The sequence below is a fragment of the Ranitomeya variabilis genome, chromosome 3, assembly GCF_051348905.1.
Source record: "Ranitomeya variabilis isolate aRanVar5 chromosome 3, aRanVar5.hap1, whole genome shotgun sequence".
NCBI classification, from domain to species: Eukaryota; Metazoa; Chordata; class Amphibia; order Anura; family Dendrobatidae; genus Ranitomeya; species Ranitomeya variabilis.
In genome coordinates, this window is record NC_135234.1 from 261,553,229 (window position 1) to 261,569,663 (window position 16,435).

General features: G+C 42.8%; 1 protein-coding gene across 1 annotated transcript in view; it reads right to left on the bottom strand.

Moving 5' to 3' along the window:
• Positions 1-10,428: 10,428 nt before the first annotated feature.
• Positions 10,429-16,435, bottom strand: part of SARS1 (seryl-tRNA synthetase 1) — a 79,066-nt gene continuing 73,059 nt past the window's right edge. The window contains exon 11 of the mRNA XM_077295419.1: positions 10,429-10,792. Coding sequence (XP_077151534.1) covers positions 10,647-10,792 — 146 coding nt within the window. The 3' untranslated portion in view covers positions 10,429-10,646. The remainder of the gene's footprint in view (positions 10,793-16,435) is intronic.

Below are 16,435 nucleotides of genomic sequence, written 5' to 3' on the forward strand. Positions count from 1 at the left end.
CCTCTGTATGTGTTTTCCGTCCGGTGGAAACAGCTTGTTTGACGGATCCAGCAAAAAATGGATGAAACGTGTGGCCATCAGGCGCAATCCGGCGCTAATACAACTCTATGAGAAAAAAACGGATCCGGCGGAAAAAAACGGATGCGTTTTTTTCAAAACTCGCCGGATAGTGCCTGACGGCAAAAACCTGATGTGTGAAAGCAGCCAGATATATGGATAGATACATCTATGTATCTATAGATATATCTATCTATAAATATATCTATAGATATATCCATAGATATATAATAGAAAGGCCGATGTTTCTAAGGCTACTTTCACACTTGCGTTTTTAGTAATCCGTCGAAATCCATCGTTTTGGGAAAAAAACGGATCCTGCAAATGTGCTCACAGGATGTTTTTTACCCAAAGACTTGTATTAGCGACGGATTGCGATGGATGGCCACACGTCGCGTCTGTCGTGCAACGGATCCGTCGTGCTTTGGTGGACCGTTGGCACGAAAAAACGTTCAAGTGAACATTTTTTTGTCCGTCGCGTCTGTAATTTTGTACCGCGCATGTGCGGCCGAAACTCTGCCCCATCCTCCCCGGACTTCAGAATGGGTAGTGGATGTGTTGAAAGACTGCATTCGCTGCCCACGTCGTGCACAAATTTCACGTGTAAAGTTAGGGTTAAAGTTAGGGTTAGGGTTGGGGCTAAAATTAGGGTTTGGTTTACATTTACGGTTGGGATTAGGGTTAGGGGTGTGGTTAGGGTTATGGCTGGGATGGGTGTGTTGGGGTTAGGGGTGTGGTTGGGATTAGGGTTAGGGGCATGTTCGGGTTAGGGGTGTGGTTAGGGTTATGGTTGGGATTAGGGGTGTGTTTGGGTTAGGGTTTCAGTTACAATTGGGGGTTTCCACTGTTTAGGCACATCAGGGGCTCTCCAAACGCGACATGGCGTCCGATCTCAATTCCAGCCAATTCTGCGTTGAAAAAGTAAAACAGTGCTCCTTCCCTTCCGAGCTCTCCCGTGCTTCCAAACAAGGGTTTACTCCAACATATGGGTATCAGCGTACTCAGGATAAATTGGACAACAACTTTTGGGGTCCAATTTCTCCTGTTACCCTTGGAAAAATGCAAAACCGCGGGCTAAAAAATAATTTTTGTAGAAAAAAAAGATTTTTATTTTCATGGCTCTGCGTTATAAACTGTAGTGAAACACTTGGGGGTTCAAAGTTCTCACATCACATCTAGATAAGTTCCTTGGGGGTTTAGTTTCCAATATGGGGTCACTTGTGGGGAGTTTCTACTGTTTAGGTACATCAGGGGCTCTGCAAATGCAACATGACGCCTGCAGACCAATCCATCTAAGTCTGCATTCCAAACGGGGCTCCTTCCCTTCTGAGCTCTGCCATGCGCCCAAACGGTGGTTCTCCCCCACATATGGGGTAGCAGAGTACTCAGGACAAATTGGACAACAACTTTTTGGGTCCAATTTCTCCTGTTACCCTTAGAAAAATACAAAACTGGGGGCTAAAAAATAATTTTTGTGGAAAATAAAAAAGATTTTTTTATTTTCACGGCTCTGTTATAAACTGTAGTGAAACACTTGGAGGTTCAAAGTTCTCACAACACATCTAGATAAATTCCTTAGGGGGTCTTCTTTCCAAAATGGTGTCACTTGTGGGGGGTTTCAATGTTTAGGCACATCAGGGGCTCTCCAAACGCGACATGGCGTCCCATCTCAATTCCAGTCAATTTTGCATTGAAAAGTCAAACGGCACTCCTTCCCTTCCGAGCTCCGCCATGCGCCCAAACAGTGGTTTACCCCCAGATATGGGGTATCAGCATGCTCAGGACAAATTGTACAACAACTTTTGGGGTCCAATTTCTCCTGTTACCCTTGGTAAAATAAAACAAATTGGAGCTAAAGTAAATTTTTTGTGAAAAAAAGTTAAATGTTCAATAAACTTCTTGAATATGATTTTGAGTACCTTGAGGGGTGCAGTTTTTAGAACGATGTCACACTTGGGTATTTTCTATCATATAGACCCCTCAAAGTGACTTCAAATGTGATGTGGTCCCTAAAAAAATTGTGCTGTAAAAATGAGAAATTGCTGGTCAACTTTTAACCCTTAGGTTTGTTTTGCACTATGCAAATAATCTCCGCCTTTTGATGAAAAGAAAAAAAAAAAAAGCTTTCTGTTTTCTATAAAGCCGACAGCTTTTTTATATGTATAAATCAGTGTCATGCAACTATTAGCAGCAAGTCCACCCACATAAATTAAAATCAACACGAAAGACCGTGATCTTCGAAACGCGTAGGAACTGGTCCACACAGCGTTCCTTACTTTGGATAACCACGTGATCACCTACGTCACGCAAGGTCCTGTTCCGGCGTCTGCAGCACCACAGGCTCCAAGCGTGCACCGGCTTCTAGTGCGCACCATCAGTGAGGACGCTTAGGGGGTGTTAGTCACCAACCAGGACTACACTCCTGAAGAAACATTTCTTCCACTTCGGATTTTATCCGGACAGCATCTGGGACTGCACCTCCACTTCGGAGACTGACACCATTGTCTAAGGAGGTACTGACTAGCGTTACACATTTTACTATATTAAACCGCTAATGAACTTGCGGTACTTAAAATAATTGTTATATAGTCAAAGCAAGATTGGGGGTTTGTTTTTATAGCAACCATTTTTATATTTTCGTGTTGATTTTAATTTACGTGGGTGGACTTGCTGCTAATAGCTGCATGACACTGATTTAGGCCGGGGACACACACAACGTATAAAAAAACGGTCCGTTTTTTACGGTCGAGAATAGCACTAATGTTAACAAAACAGTGATCCGTGTGCAGTGCGAGGATGCGTTTTTCTCGCATCAAATGATCCGTTGGACATCCGTGTGACATCCGTATGCCATCCGTCTTGCGAGATGTTCACTCAACCTTGCAAAATGGACATATAACGTTTTTTTCACCTGAAAAAATTTAAATCATCAACAAGAACATTATTTAATGGCCCTAAAACAGGTGACAGCCACCAATCTATGCAGCAGAGTCGCTGCTTGTGTTGATGCACATCTGCTTGATGAGGAACATGTCGGATCTACTGACTTTTAACACCACAGAGCGTGTGCTTTACAACTGGGTACTTTCCCAACGTTTTGGAGAGCCATGCCCAGTTATTGTAGATCCGAGGAGGCGGAGACGGATGTGGGTACATCCACTTTTGAAGCAACGGATCAATAAAGGCCATTTCAACCGTCTGTATGCTGCTCTGAGGACAAATCCAGACAAGTTCTTCAACTATTGTCGGATGAGGATCCAAACGTTTGATATTTTGTGTGAGATTTTGCGACCAGGGATCACCAAGGAGGACACCAGGATGCGCAAATCAATTTCTTATCCTTACTTTACGGTATGTATAAATCCTCTGTTTACAAACAATGTTTTGTCTTTAATGGTCTTACCCATTTTGAAAATTATCTAATTAACTGGTTATGAAACTTCAACATCATTTCGGCTTCTTTTATAATATTTAAGTTTATCGAACATCAAAGCCATCACATGTCCTTAATGTTTGATTAATCATGGCATATTATTTATCTAATTGTAGTTTTGGCCCATATAACACTGTAATGTGTTAATTTTGTATTTAGCAAAAAAAATTCTCTTTTTTCTTTTAGCTTCCTTGCCACTGGACTATCATATGCGGCACTGCATTTAGAGTTTTTACTTGGCAAATCTACAATTTCTGGAATTGTGCGGGATACATGCACGGAAATATGGAGAAGACTCCATCAAGAGGTGATGCCTGAGCCTAAAATGTCCGATTGGTTACGTATTGCCCAAGGATTTCAGGACACCTGCCAGTTTCCGCACTGTATTGGGGCTCTGGACGGAAAGCACATCCGTGTGCGTAAGCCGCCGGGATCAGGGACCCAATTCTATAATTATAAACAGTTTTTCTCTGTAGTGCTGTTGGCCCTAGTCGACAGCAACTACAGGTTTATAATTGTAGATATTGGGGCCTATGGGAGAACTGGAGACTCTAGAGTCTTCAGTTCTTCCATTATGGGTCGGCGGCTGCGCAACAATGATTTGGATCTCCCACCCCCAAGTCACCTACCGGGGCGAATTTGGATGCGGTGCCTTACATGATGGTAGATGAGGCGTTTCAATTATCAAGGAACGTCATGAGGCCATATCCACGGAGAGGCCTGGACTACCGTAGAATTTTTAATTTGCGCCTTTCCCGTGCCCGCCATCTTGTAGAGTGTTCATTCGGCATTCTCACTGCAAAATGGCGGGTACTTCAGTCCGCAATACAACTGAGTGAAGGCAATGTCAATGGTGTGATCAAAGCATGTGTTGTTCTTCACAACTTTACTAGATACCATGATTGCCCATCATCTGCTGCTGATGAAATTGATTATGCAAATACTGTCTTGTCTACTCCACGTGTTCTTCCTTCACGTCGTCAGCCCTCAGGCCTAAAAGTTCGTGATGTGTTAACAAATTATTTTGTGTCACCAGAGGGATCGACTGTTTGGCAAGACAATGCTGTTGTGCTTTAAAGTTTAGTTATATTGTTAGTTAATAATGTTCATGTTTGAATTGTGTAGTATGTTTCTCCTTAAAAAAATCTCTAAATTTGTTAAGTTGCCACATCATCTTTTTAGTCAGAAGAATACATAACACTCATATTTTGAAAAACAGTTTTACTGCTCAAAGCATATATATATTAGCCCAAAACATATTGACATCATATGTAATTGTAGGCATATTAACCAGAGGAAACCAGAAACCAGAACATGCCAAGGGCGCAAATAACTTAGCACATAAAAAAGCAGAAATGACAGGCCAAAACCTTGTTTGAAGAAATTACAGGTTCTGGTAGGTTGGGGGTGGCGATGGTGATGGCGGGTGTCCAGCATGTGCGGAACTTGGCCTAGGTGGTGGACCAACCAGACTGTCAACCTGTGGTATGGCAGATATATATGTAGGGTGTTGTTGCAAGTTTCTATCCTGTGTGTGAGGTAAAACTTGATGTTGAGGGTAGAAGGGCATCAAGTCCTGTGTACTGTATTGACCCATTTGGTCATACCCCCCAATATGGCCATGTCGAGCAGACACATGTTGGGCCCAGCCTCCAAACAAGTTCAAGTGGTCAGATTGGGCATTTGCTGGATATTCATTAATTGGCCTGTTTTGGTGTTGTTGGGTGCTTTGGCCAGGCTGTTGTTGTGGAGCTATACGTGGCAGGGGTGGTGCTGCAACTGTTTGTGTTTGTTCCTGTGGAAGGTCTTGCACCGCCAGAATGTTTGTAGCTGACATTTGCCACCGTTCGAGGTAGTTGAACACATGAGTCGGGTTGTTTGGGGGTGTTGCTGCATCAATCACAATTTGTAGACAACCTCTGGTCCGCAGCCTGAGCGAGCGTGGAATGGGGCGTAAATAGCGGGCAAGACTGCGGAAGTACGCTTCCTCCCCATCATGTGCAGCCCTGGACAAATAGTCCAATAGCCCTGTATCCATTTGCCTCCTGGTGCCAGGGTTAGAAGCCACCCTTCTGCGCCGACCACGGTTTGGTCTTGTAGTAGGCTGTGGTGATGTATCCAGAGCCAAGGTTGGACTGCTGCTCTGGGCTCCTTCCTCAACCTCTGGATTGGCCTCCTGTGTGGCAGAAGACGCTGCTGCTGGTTGTGGTAGTGGTTGGTTGCTGCTTGGTGCTTGCCCTGATGGTCCAGCCATTTCGGAACCTCCGCCAATGGGGTCAATCACCAACTCCGAGTCAGATGCAGTCTCCCTTTCTGTCAGATTTGACTCTGTTCTGGATTTCCAAAAGGATTTTTGAGCAAAAAATTTGAAACATATTCACGTTAGAAGATGTGTAAAATATTTTGTGACATGCATGCACTTACGGTCTGAGCTCCATCACCGGCGCAAGAAAATTAAGCCGATCAAAATAAATATATTTCCTTTCTTTGTTGCTGCATCACCACTCCGCCCAGAAACTTGATGTTCACGCCGGTATTGGTCCCGGCAACTACACCAGCGTCTAGTGACATCATTCACTGCAAAGAAACAAAATTTGTTTTTCGAATAACAAATAATAAGAAATAATCTTTATTTTTAGATACCGATAACATATTCCGCAGTGCTTTACAGACATTATCATTGCTGTCACAAATGGGGCTCCCAATCTAAATTCCCTATCAGTATGTCTTTGGATTGTGTGAGGAAACCGGAGTGCCCGGAGGAAACCCACGCAAACACGAAGAGAACATACAAACTCTTTGCAGATGTTGTCCTGGTGGGATTTGAACCCAGGACTCCTATCCAATGAGCCACCATGCTGCCCAAGCACATAACTCCAACAGGTACAGGGTTTGCAATCACACACAGGCCCTGGAGCTTAAGGGGACATAAAACTCCCTTGGTAATATATTAAAGGACTAGAGCTAATACATTTGAACCATATTTGTGTGTCTTGTTAATGTTTTTGCAGCCTCAACCAAGAGCTTTGACCATTTACATCACTCATAAACACACCACATATGATGTGTTCATGCCTATTTTTATCAGGAACCCAATATAAAAGCCCATTTTTTGTTAAAGGATGGTACTTACAAATTTCTTGCTGAACCTCTTGAGGTCGCTCATCAAAATCGGGGAACATGTGGCGACAGATTGCCCTCCATGCTGCGCCTTTACGTGCATGGTCCGCATAATGTGCGTCGCGTTGGTCCCATAATTCTGGTCTATCATGGACCAGAGCAATCAGCATCTCAACATTTATATGCCTGGCCATGCTGCTACACAGTACACTCCGTGGAGGTGTGCTTCCTGCTTTGCAATCCAGCGTGGGCCAGAAATTAGCATGCCAAAGCTTCCTGATAATGGATGATTCAATTTCCTGTCACCTGGAGAAGTCTTCCGTATTTCTCGCAACGCACACGCATGGTCCGTGTGTAATCTGATTTTTTTGCGCACCCATAGACTTGCATTGGCGATTCTCGGCCGAGATACACTGACAATCGCAGCATGCTGCGATTTCACTCGGATCCGGAATACGGCGGAGAAAATATCAGGTGATGGGAGCTGCCCCATAGATTAACATTGGGCCGAGTGTTATGCGATTTTTTATCGCATAGCACTCGTCCGTATTACGGTCTAGTGTGACCCCGGCCTTATACATATAAAAAAGCTGTTGACTTTATAGAAAACAGAAAGCTTTTTTTTTTTTTTTCTTTTCATCAGAAGGTGAAGATTATTTGCATAGCGCAAAATAAACCTAAGGTTTTATATTTTCTACTGTTGACAATATTGGTGGTTTTTGTCCTGTTTTGCAGCTGTAAAGAATCTTTTCTCCCCCAATATTGCCGCTTTTTGCGCCGACCAATATATACTTGAAAAAAACTTTTAACCCTTATAACTCCCTAACAAAAAAAATTTTGGTTCCAAAATTGTGCTGATGTAAAGTAGACATGTGGGAAATGTTATTTATGAAGTATTTTGTGTGACAGATCTCTGTGATTTAAGGGCATAAAAATTAAATGTTGGAAAATTGCGAAATTTTCTAAATTTTCGCCAAATTTGTTTTTTTCACAAATAAATGCAGGTAATATCAAATAAAGTTTACTAGTATCATAAAGTATAATATGTCACGAGAAAACAGTGTCAGAATCATCAGGATCCATTGAAGCGTTCCAGAGTTATAACCTCATAAAGGGACAGTTGTCAGAATTGTAAAAATTGGCCCAGTCATTAACGTGCAAACCACCCTTAGGGGTTAAGGGGTTAATAAACATTTATTTTTGTACATTATTTCATTTTATGATATTCTAATTTTGTACGGAATCTGTTACTTCCATATAACATTTGTTGTGGCATTGATTATTCCTGATTACTATGTGGCTACAATGTTGTACATGTGGATATTTGTATTGACTCTTGAAAAAGGTAGCCGTGTTTCTGGTGTTTTTTCCGCCCCTGCTGGTGTGTTTTTATGAAAGGTTGTTGTTGGTTTCCTGTAGTAATTAGATTGTTACCTGTTGGTAGCAGATTTTGTCTGATTATTATTCTCCATATTATCCTGAGAATAATCAGAGACGTCCGATGATTCCAAACCTGATAATAAAAATGTAACCTGATTTCTTTGAAAAGCGTTAAAGTGCGAGCGCGTTTTTTCAGGATAGCTTTTGGTGATGCAAATTATGTCTCCTACCTTCCCCATTCATAGACTTGATTATTAGAATAGTCAAATACAGTACATCTCTGTTGATTTTTTTTTCTTTTGGGTCCTCCAAAGAGTATTCCAGACTTAAGATACTTATAGAAATTATCATAAACGTCAATGGTCATTGTGAATTTCAGAGACAAATTCTTATTCATTCAGGTCAGCTTGAATTTTACATTCAGTTTTCATGCTTGATAATTAAATGCATCAGCTGAACTGAACAATTAGACAAAATGGTGATCCATTCAGTAACAAATTCGTTATTGTAAACTGTGGTGGGAACCTTTTTGATCCTTAACCTCATAACTTAACCAACATAGTCCGTCATTGGACGCCCCCCCCCCCCCATTTGGTGTGGGCTCTTTTTCTGGCACATGACAGCTGAACTGATCAGCTGACATGTCCCCCTAAAAGCCGCAGGTAGAATCGCGATCCACCCGTGGCTGTTAACATGTTAAATGCTGCTGTTATACTCTGACAGAGGTATTTAACGTACACGCGCAGGAAAAACGTCATTACCTCCTCCCATCAGCGCCCATGTCACAGGACCGCAGGTCGCCAATGGGTCAGCATGACAACCAGAGGTCGCCTGGAGACCTCTATGGTTATCACCGCCAGATTGCTATGAGCGCCGCCTGGTGGTCAGCGCACATAGCAAGTGTGTAATTCTACTACATACAAGTGATCTAAGCATCACCTGTATGTAGCAGAGCCGATCGAGATATGGCAGCTTCTAGTCTCCCATGGAGACTATTGCCAAAAGTAAAAAAAAAAAAAAAAAGTTTTCAAAATAACCTGATCATTGAACAGCATAGCGAGAAAAAAGTCAAAATGCCAGAATTACGTTTTTTTGGTCTCCGCGACATTGCATTAAAATACAATAACGCGCAATTAAAAGATCGTATCTGCACCAAAATGGTGTCATTAAAAACATCAACTCGGCGTGCAAAAAAATAAGCCCTCACCCGACCCCAGATCATGAAAAATGGAGAAGCTACAGGTGTCAGAAAATGGAACAATTTTTTTATTTTTTTTTTACTAAGTTTGGGTTTCTTTTCACCACTTAGATAAAAAAAAAAAAGAACCTTTGTTTGGCGTCTGTGAACTCGTAATGACCTGGAGAATCATAATGGCAAAAAAACAAGTGTGGGATTGCACTTTTTGCAGTTTCACACACTTGGAATTTTTTTCCCCGTTTTCAAGTACACGACATGGTAAAACCAATGGTGTAGTTCAAAAGTACAACTTGTCCCGCAAAAAACAAGCCCTCACATGGCCATTTTGACAAAAAATAAAAAAAAGTTATGGCCATGGGAAGAAGGGGAGCAAAAAATTAAAACACAAAAACGGAAATACCCATGGTCCTTAAGGGGTTAATCCTCTGGGGATCATGTTTTGATCCTTATAGTTCTCCCATATAGTTTGATCCCACCAGATACGTAATTCACTGAAAGACAGTTTTTCAACTTCATGCATGATGTTTAATAAATCTGGGGGAGTGTCCACAGTTTTTGTCATCGATTGAAATAATTGCACTGCATGTGCTTTTCTAGATGGGTCAATTTGGGACTCCATGAAGATGAATTTATAGTGACTTTATAAAAAAAATAAACACCATGAAAAAAAGCAACCTTACAAAAATGTATAAGGAGTATGTCAAACTTATAGTCGATGTCACTAAGTTACGCCCCTTCCTAGGTAAGCCCAGCCTTGGTTCACAAACCACATGACCCACCTGCGGGCATGATAGTATTGCATAATAAAGCCAATCACAAAAGTGGTTAGGGTGTAAGGATAGATATTTAGAAAATAAATTTTAGGCGCCAGACCAAGGATCTGGCGTGTCCAATTTTGGACCTATTCTTAACAAGATCAGCTGCCGCCATAGCAGTCTGGCAGCGGATCCTCTGTGCAAAGAGTAAGGCAAGATATCTGCCAGCTGAAGGATTGGCCGGAATATCATTTGGCTAACAGTTGTCTATTGTGTATGGAGTCTCGAAGCTAAACTGGTGTTAACTTGGCACCAGTAGATGAATGTATCCTGCGGTGCAGAAAAGGAGCTGAATTTTTGGTGTTCTCTTAGCATCAGTCTTCAGGTGGCAGCAGAAAACACTGACGGTACCTGTGTACTGTAATGAAAAACCTGAGAAATCAGTGATTCTACACCCAAAAGAACACTCAGTTGAATAAAATGGGTACATTTACATTTGTAATGTATTTCTTTATTCCATCTCATTTTGCCATTGTAGTCAATATCGTTAAATGCTTTGTACATACGAAGTTTGTATTTTTTATTATTTTTGGAACCGATCTGAAGACCAGTAACAGACATTCTGCAATAGACTAGTTCAATATTGGTTGCTATTGTGCAGCAATTAGTCAATTGGACATCAATAAACTGTACTGTGGAGTAATTAAGCATTATTCACATCCATATTCTGCATCGGAGATTCTAAACCAGAATTTTGATTTTTCTTTCCTCCTTGCTGCTTCTTTTGCTTTTTTGTAAGTTCTTCGTCAATTGGAGCTGGTTTGACAAATTTGATTATTTCTTTCAGTCCTGCGAAAAAAAACACTTTATTAATATAAACTGGTAGAAAACAGAGTAGGATTAATTTTCTAATTCTACTTAATTTCCATAAAAAAAAAAAAGTCTTGCATGCCCTGCACATTCATTTTGCGTTGTAGACATGATCCATAAGGGGCCGTGGCCCATTGGTAAATGGGTGGGATTGGGAAGTGGCCTAAATTGTTATCCTATGTGCTCAAACTGCACCACAAGTTTGCATGATCTAGTGTACAAAAGTAAGCCAACATTAGAAAATGTAAGCCACTTTGATAAATCTGGCACTTTTCACAACTGTTTCACAATAGTCTGAGTTTGCAAGGTTTAAAAAGGTAGACAAGTTTAAGATGGATTTACACAGAAAGTATCATTTCACAATGATCTTTCGGAGTAAACAGGCTGCAGATCACCCATTCAACAAGAAAACCTCTTTGTGATGTCTTGTCGACCACAGATTTGCGCCCCTTTGAAAAGAAGGACACCAGTGAACAGAGGTCAGACGGAGTCCACAGTAAAAGTGTCTTATTCTGCTATCTCATAGTGAATGGATCCTTTGGTGGTTTCATCTGAATCACGTCATTCGTAGCTTTAGATGGAAGCCCCTATGTAAGTGCTCAGCGTAGAGCACCGGATAAATGTGATCCCAAACATTATGGAAAATGTTCCCAATAAAACCTTCACCTCAATCCACAAAAAAAAAAAAAGCAAGTGCCTGATCAGGTCCATCATCTGATAACAGAAATATAGGGTGCTTTTACATTACTGATTGTACATGGCTCCTCACTCCCCAAAAGAAAGTGAATTCTGCACTCCCAAATCCAAATGCCCACTTCCTTATTTTGTATTTCTGTAGAGATCCCGCCTAATTTACTGGTGCATGTCTCCAGAAGCATGATCTGGGCATAATGTAGTGGTCACTACCATAGCAATACAATACAACAGCAGATTTGCAATTTTCACTCAGCAACATCCACTGCTGCTTGTTTCACCTATGGAGTCAAATCAACACTATACCTGTAGATAAATTACCAAAGCCGTACAATTCACAAGATAGGGTCACTTGAGGGGCGATTCTGCTCTTCTAGCACTTAGGGGCGGGCTGAGCCTGCACCTTTCTGGGTACATGATAGCAGATCTATACAGCTGGCATGTGCCCGCAACAGCCGCTGGTGGATTAAAATTAAGTCCAAATCTAAATCCCATTGAATACCCGTGGAAAGATTTTAAAATTTCTGTTGGGAGAAGGCACCCTTCAAGAGCAGGTCCAAAATTCCAGTTGAGAGGTGCAAGAAGCTTGTTCATGGCTGTAAGGCTCGACTGATTCCAGTTATTTATTCAAAAGGGTGTGCAACCAAATATTAAATTGAGAGTGCCAACAATTTTGTCCTGCCCATTTTTGAGTTGAGTGAAATTATGTTCATGGGAAAACCCTGCCACTGTTATCATGGAGGGATGTATCTCATCAAGACTAGAGCTGTACGGACCCCTGGATGTACTGGTGCGGCGGGTCAGTTAAAAAAAAAATGTGGGTACCAGAACAGTACCCAGATCCCATTCACTTGAATCGGGGGCCGGAACATTTAGTGTTTGCCGTGCTGCCATGTACATAACACCGCTTCTGATTGGCAGTAAAATCATTACCGCCGGCCATATAGCATCGGTTCCCACGCTGTCAAATTACAGTGTGCGCGTGCAGCTGTGATCGGAGATATAAAGTTTATATACACCGCTTCTGATTGGCAGTAAAATCATTACCACCGGTCAGATCGCAGCGGTTCCCATGCTTTCAAATGACAGCGTGAGCATGCAGCTTTGATCAGAGGTATAAAGTTTATCTCCAGTCACTGGTGTCGGCTGATGGGACCAGCCGACGCGTGCTGACACTAATGAGAGTGAGAGAAGGGGCGGCTGATGGCCGTATTCATCATCGAGCGCCTGTGCTGTAATTAAATAATTAAATTTAAAAAAAAACGGCGAAAAAAAAACGGTGTGTGTTCCCCTGTATTGTATTGCCAGGCAGGCATAACTCACAGCTGGGGCCTGGTAACACACAGTCAGAATAAAGTCCTGTATTTGAAATAAAAACAGAACACACTTTTCCTTTTTTATTTAAAAATAAACACAGTTAGGCCGGGGTCACACTTGCGTGTGTAATGCAAGAAACACATCATATTGCAGTTTTAATTGTTTGTTTAGTATTTATCGTCATGCAGATCCCACGTTATGTATGGTATGTTATGCCGTTTACCGATCAGATTATTTGATTTTATATTTTGATAGATCGGGCGTTTCTGAATGCGGCAATATATACCTTGAGCAAGTGGTAAATCTAAATTTAATGTCAACACATTTTACATGGTGAATCCTTATGCCAAAAGGAACAAATTTGAGGGGTAAGACTTACAATTTGCAAAGTTCATTTTTCCTTGGCACCCTAACACTGTGGTTGCATAGAAATACATGGAGCCACACGCTCCGGTCCCGAGTGCCAGTAGCACTGCTGCCGGGTATTGATGAGAGCGACTCGTGCGAGTTTCTCGCATTGCACTCACAAGTGTGACCCCTGCCTTAAACTCACCTAACGCTCATTCCATTGAATTCCTAGTTTCCTGTAATAAAACAAAAATAAAAAAACAACAATATCCCTCAATATCAATCAACAATATCCATGTCTGGGGGATAAAGAGTTTTCAACATGAGCGGTGCCAGGATGCGACCGTCCAGGCTGAGAACCACTGATGAATGCGAGCGCAGCATCAGTGAGCAAAGGTGACCTCATCGAGGTTACCGCAGGTCACGGAGGCTGCATTCCCAGCCGGGCCTATGAACTGTTCAGCAATGTGAGAAAAAGTCCCACGGTGCAGAGGTGTGTTCACTGGGAGAATTTGTAAAAATTATTTATAGCGCAGGTGCCGGCCGATGAATACTCCCATCAGCTGCTCCTGCTATCACTGTTATTAGCGGCAGCAGGCATCCGCTGATACCAGTGACCAGAGGTAAACTTTATACATCCGATAACAGCTATGGGCTCAACCTGTCATTTGACAGCGTGGGAATCACGGCAAAGCTGCAGCGCTGTTATGCACTTGACAGCACGACAAACACTCGGTGTTCGGGCAGCTGAACCTGAACAGTAACAAGGACTTCCTGGTGAAGCCTGTGTTCGGTGTAAGTGCCCAAACAGTAGGTGTTCGGTACGGACGTCGAATCTTACTGTTCGGGTTCGCCCATCTCTAATCAAGACATATGGCCGAGATTGAACCTTTTTATAAAAGCACTAGTTAATTAAGGGGTTGTCCACTACTTTCAATTATCCCCCCAATGTATCCCCCCGGGGCCCCTGACGAATTGTGTAAATACCTTGCGTTGCCTTTTTCGCCTGTGAGCGGCGCTATGCTGGTGGCTGAGTCCAGGTCACGTGACCCCCAGGCTGCAGCCACCGCTAATTTCCGCCGACGTCACGTCAATTTCCAGACTCTTACAATAGCAAGGTGACATTAACCCCTTATTACCCCATATCCCACCGCTACACGGGAGTGGGAAGAGAGGGGCTAAGTGCCGGAATTGGCGCATCTTACAGATACGCCTTTTCCGGGGCGGCTGCGGACTGGTATTTGTAGCCGGGGGGGGGGGGCAATATCCATGGCCCCTCTCTAGGCTATGAATATCAGCCCGCAGCTGTCTGCGTAGCCTTTCTGGCTATAAAATATAGGGGGACCCCACGTCATTTTTTTGGGGGGGTCCCCCTATTTTAATAGCCAGTAAAGGCTACGCAGACAGCTGCGGGCTGATATTCATAGCAGACTACAAATATTGGCCCCCGGCCGTCGGCTTTCCCCATCTGGCGCAGAAAATTGCGCGGGAGCCCACGCCGTTTTTTTCTTAAATTAAGCGCTCATTAAGGCCTCTTTCACCCTTGCGTCGGTACGGGTCCATCGCTATGCGTCGGGCCGACGTACCGACGCACGTTGTGAAATTTGTGCACGTCGTGGGCAGCGGAAGCAGTTTTTCAATGCATCTGCTGCTCATTCTGAAGTCCGGGGAGGAGGGGGCGGAGTTTTGCCCGCGCATGTGCGGTAGAAAATGGCAGACGCGACGGACGTGCCAACGGTCCGCCAAAACACGACGCATCCATTGCACGACAGACGCGACGTGTGGCCATCCTTCACTAATACACGTCTATGGGTAAAATACGCATCTTGCGAGCACATTTGCAGGATCCGTTTTTTTCCCCAAAAGACGGATTGCTAAAAACGAAAGTGTGAAAGTAGCCTTAGGCTGCTTTCACACTAGCATCGGTAAGGGTCCGTCGCGCTGCGTCGCTAATAAAAGTCTATGGAGAAAAAACGCATCCTGCAGACAACTTTGCAGGACGAGTTTTTTCTCCACAACGACGCATTGCGACATGCAGTGCACGACGCTAGTGTGAAAGAGGCCTTAGAAACATCGGCCTTTCTATTATATATCTATGGATATATCTATCCATAGATATATTTATAGATAGATATATCTATAGATACATAGATGTATCTATCCATATATTTGGCTGCTTTCACACATCAGGTTTTTGCCGTGAGGCACAATCCGGTGAGTTTTTTTCTCATAGAGTTGTATTAGCGACGGATTGCGCCTGATGGCCACACGTTTCATCCGTTTTTTGCCGGATCCATCAAAAAAGCTGTTTCCGCCGGATGGAAAACACATACAGAGGAACGTTTTTTCTGTCCGGCGAAAAAACGCACAGCGACAGATCCGGCAAAAAAACGTATGAAACTGAGCTGTGAAATGATGAATCCGGCCTTGGAATTCGTTTTTTCAGGCATGTTTCCATTCAAATCATGCACATTTTCCGTTTATTTACTTATTTCCAAAAACGGCATTAAAACCGCGCATAAACCGCACCAAAAAAAAGCATCAAAACTGCACCAAAAACTGCATCAAAACTGCACCAAAAACTGCATCAAAACCTGGTGCAGTTTTGATGCAGTTTTTGGTGCGGTTTTGATGCAGTTCTTGGTGTGGTTTTGGTGCGGCTTTTTCCGCAGCATGTGCACAACAAGTCTGCGGCTCCCATAGACTTACATTGGTTGTGCACTACACTGCGGATTTGATGCAATTCAGTGCGTCAAAAAACGCTGCAGATCTGCAATCAGATCCGCAACGTGTGCACACAGCCTTAGCATTTAATGAACCTAGCAAAAAAGCCAAGCAAAAAACAAGTGTGGGATTGCACTTTTTTTGCCATTGCGTTGCACTTTGAATTTTTTTCACATTTTCTGCTACACGACATGGTAAAACCAATGACGTCATTCAAAAGTAGAACTTGTCCCGCAAAAGATAAGCCCTCACATGGCCATATTGACGGAAAAATTATGGCTCTGGAAAGAAGGGGAGCGATAAACGAAAACAAAAAAGCTCCAGGGGTGAAGGGGTTTAGAAACATGGATATGGACAGATCTATGGAAATAGACATAGATATATCTGTATCTATCTATCTATCTATCCATCCATCTATCTGTGTGTAATGGAGTGTGGGTTGGACAAATGTAAAAGAGGAGGTTGGACAGAAATGACATCACAAATCTTTTTGAAGCTAGAGGGGGGAGAGGAGGGAGGGGTTTGGGTGTGTTTTGGAGT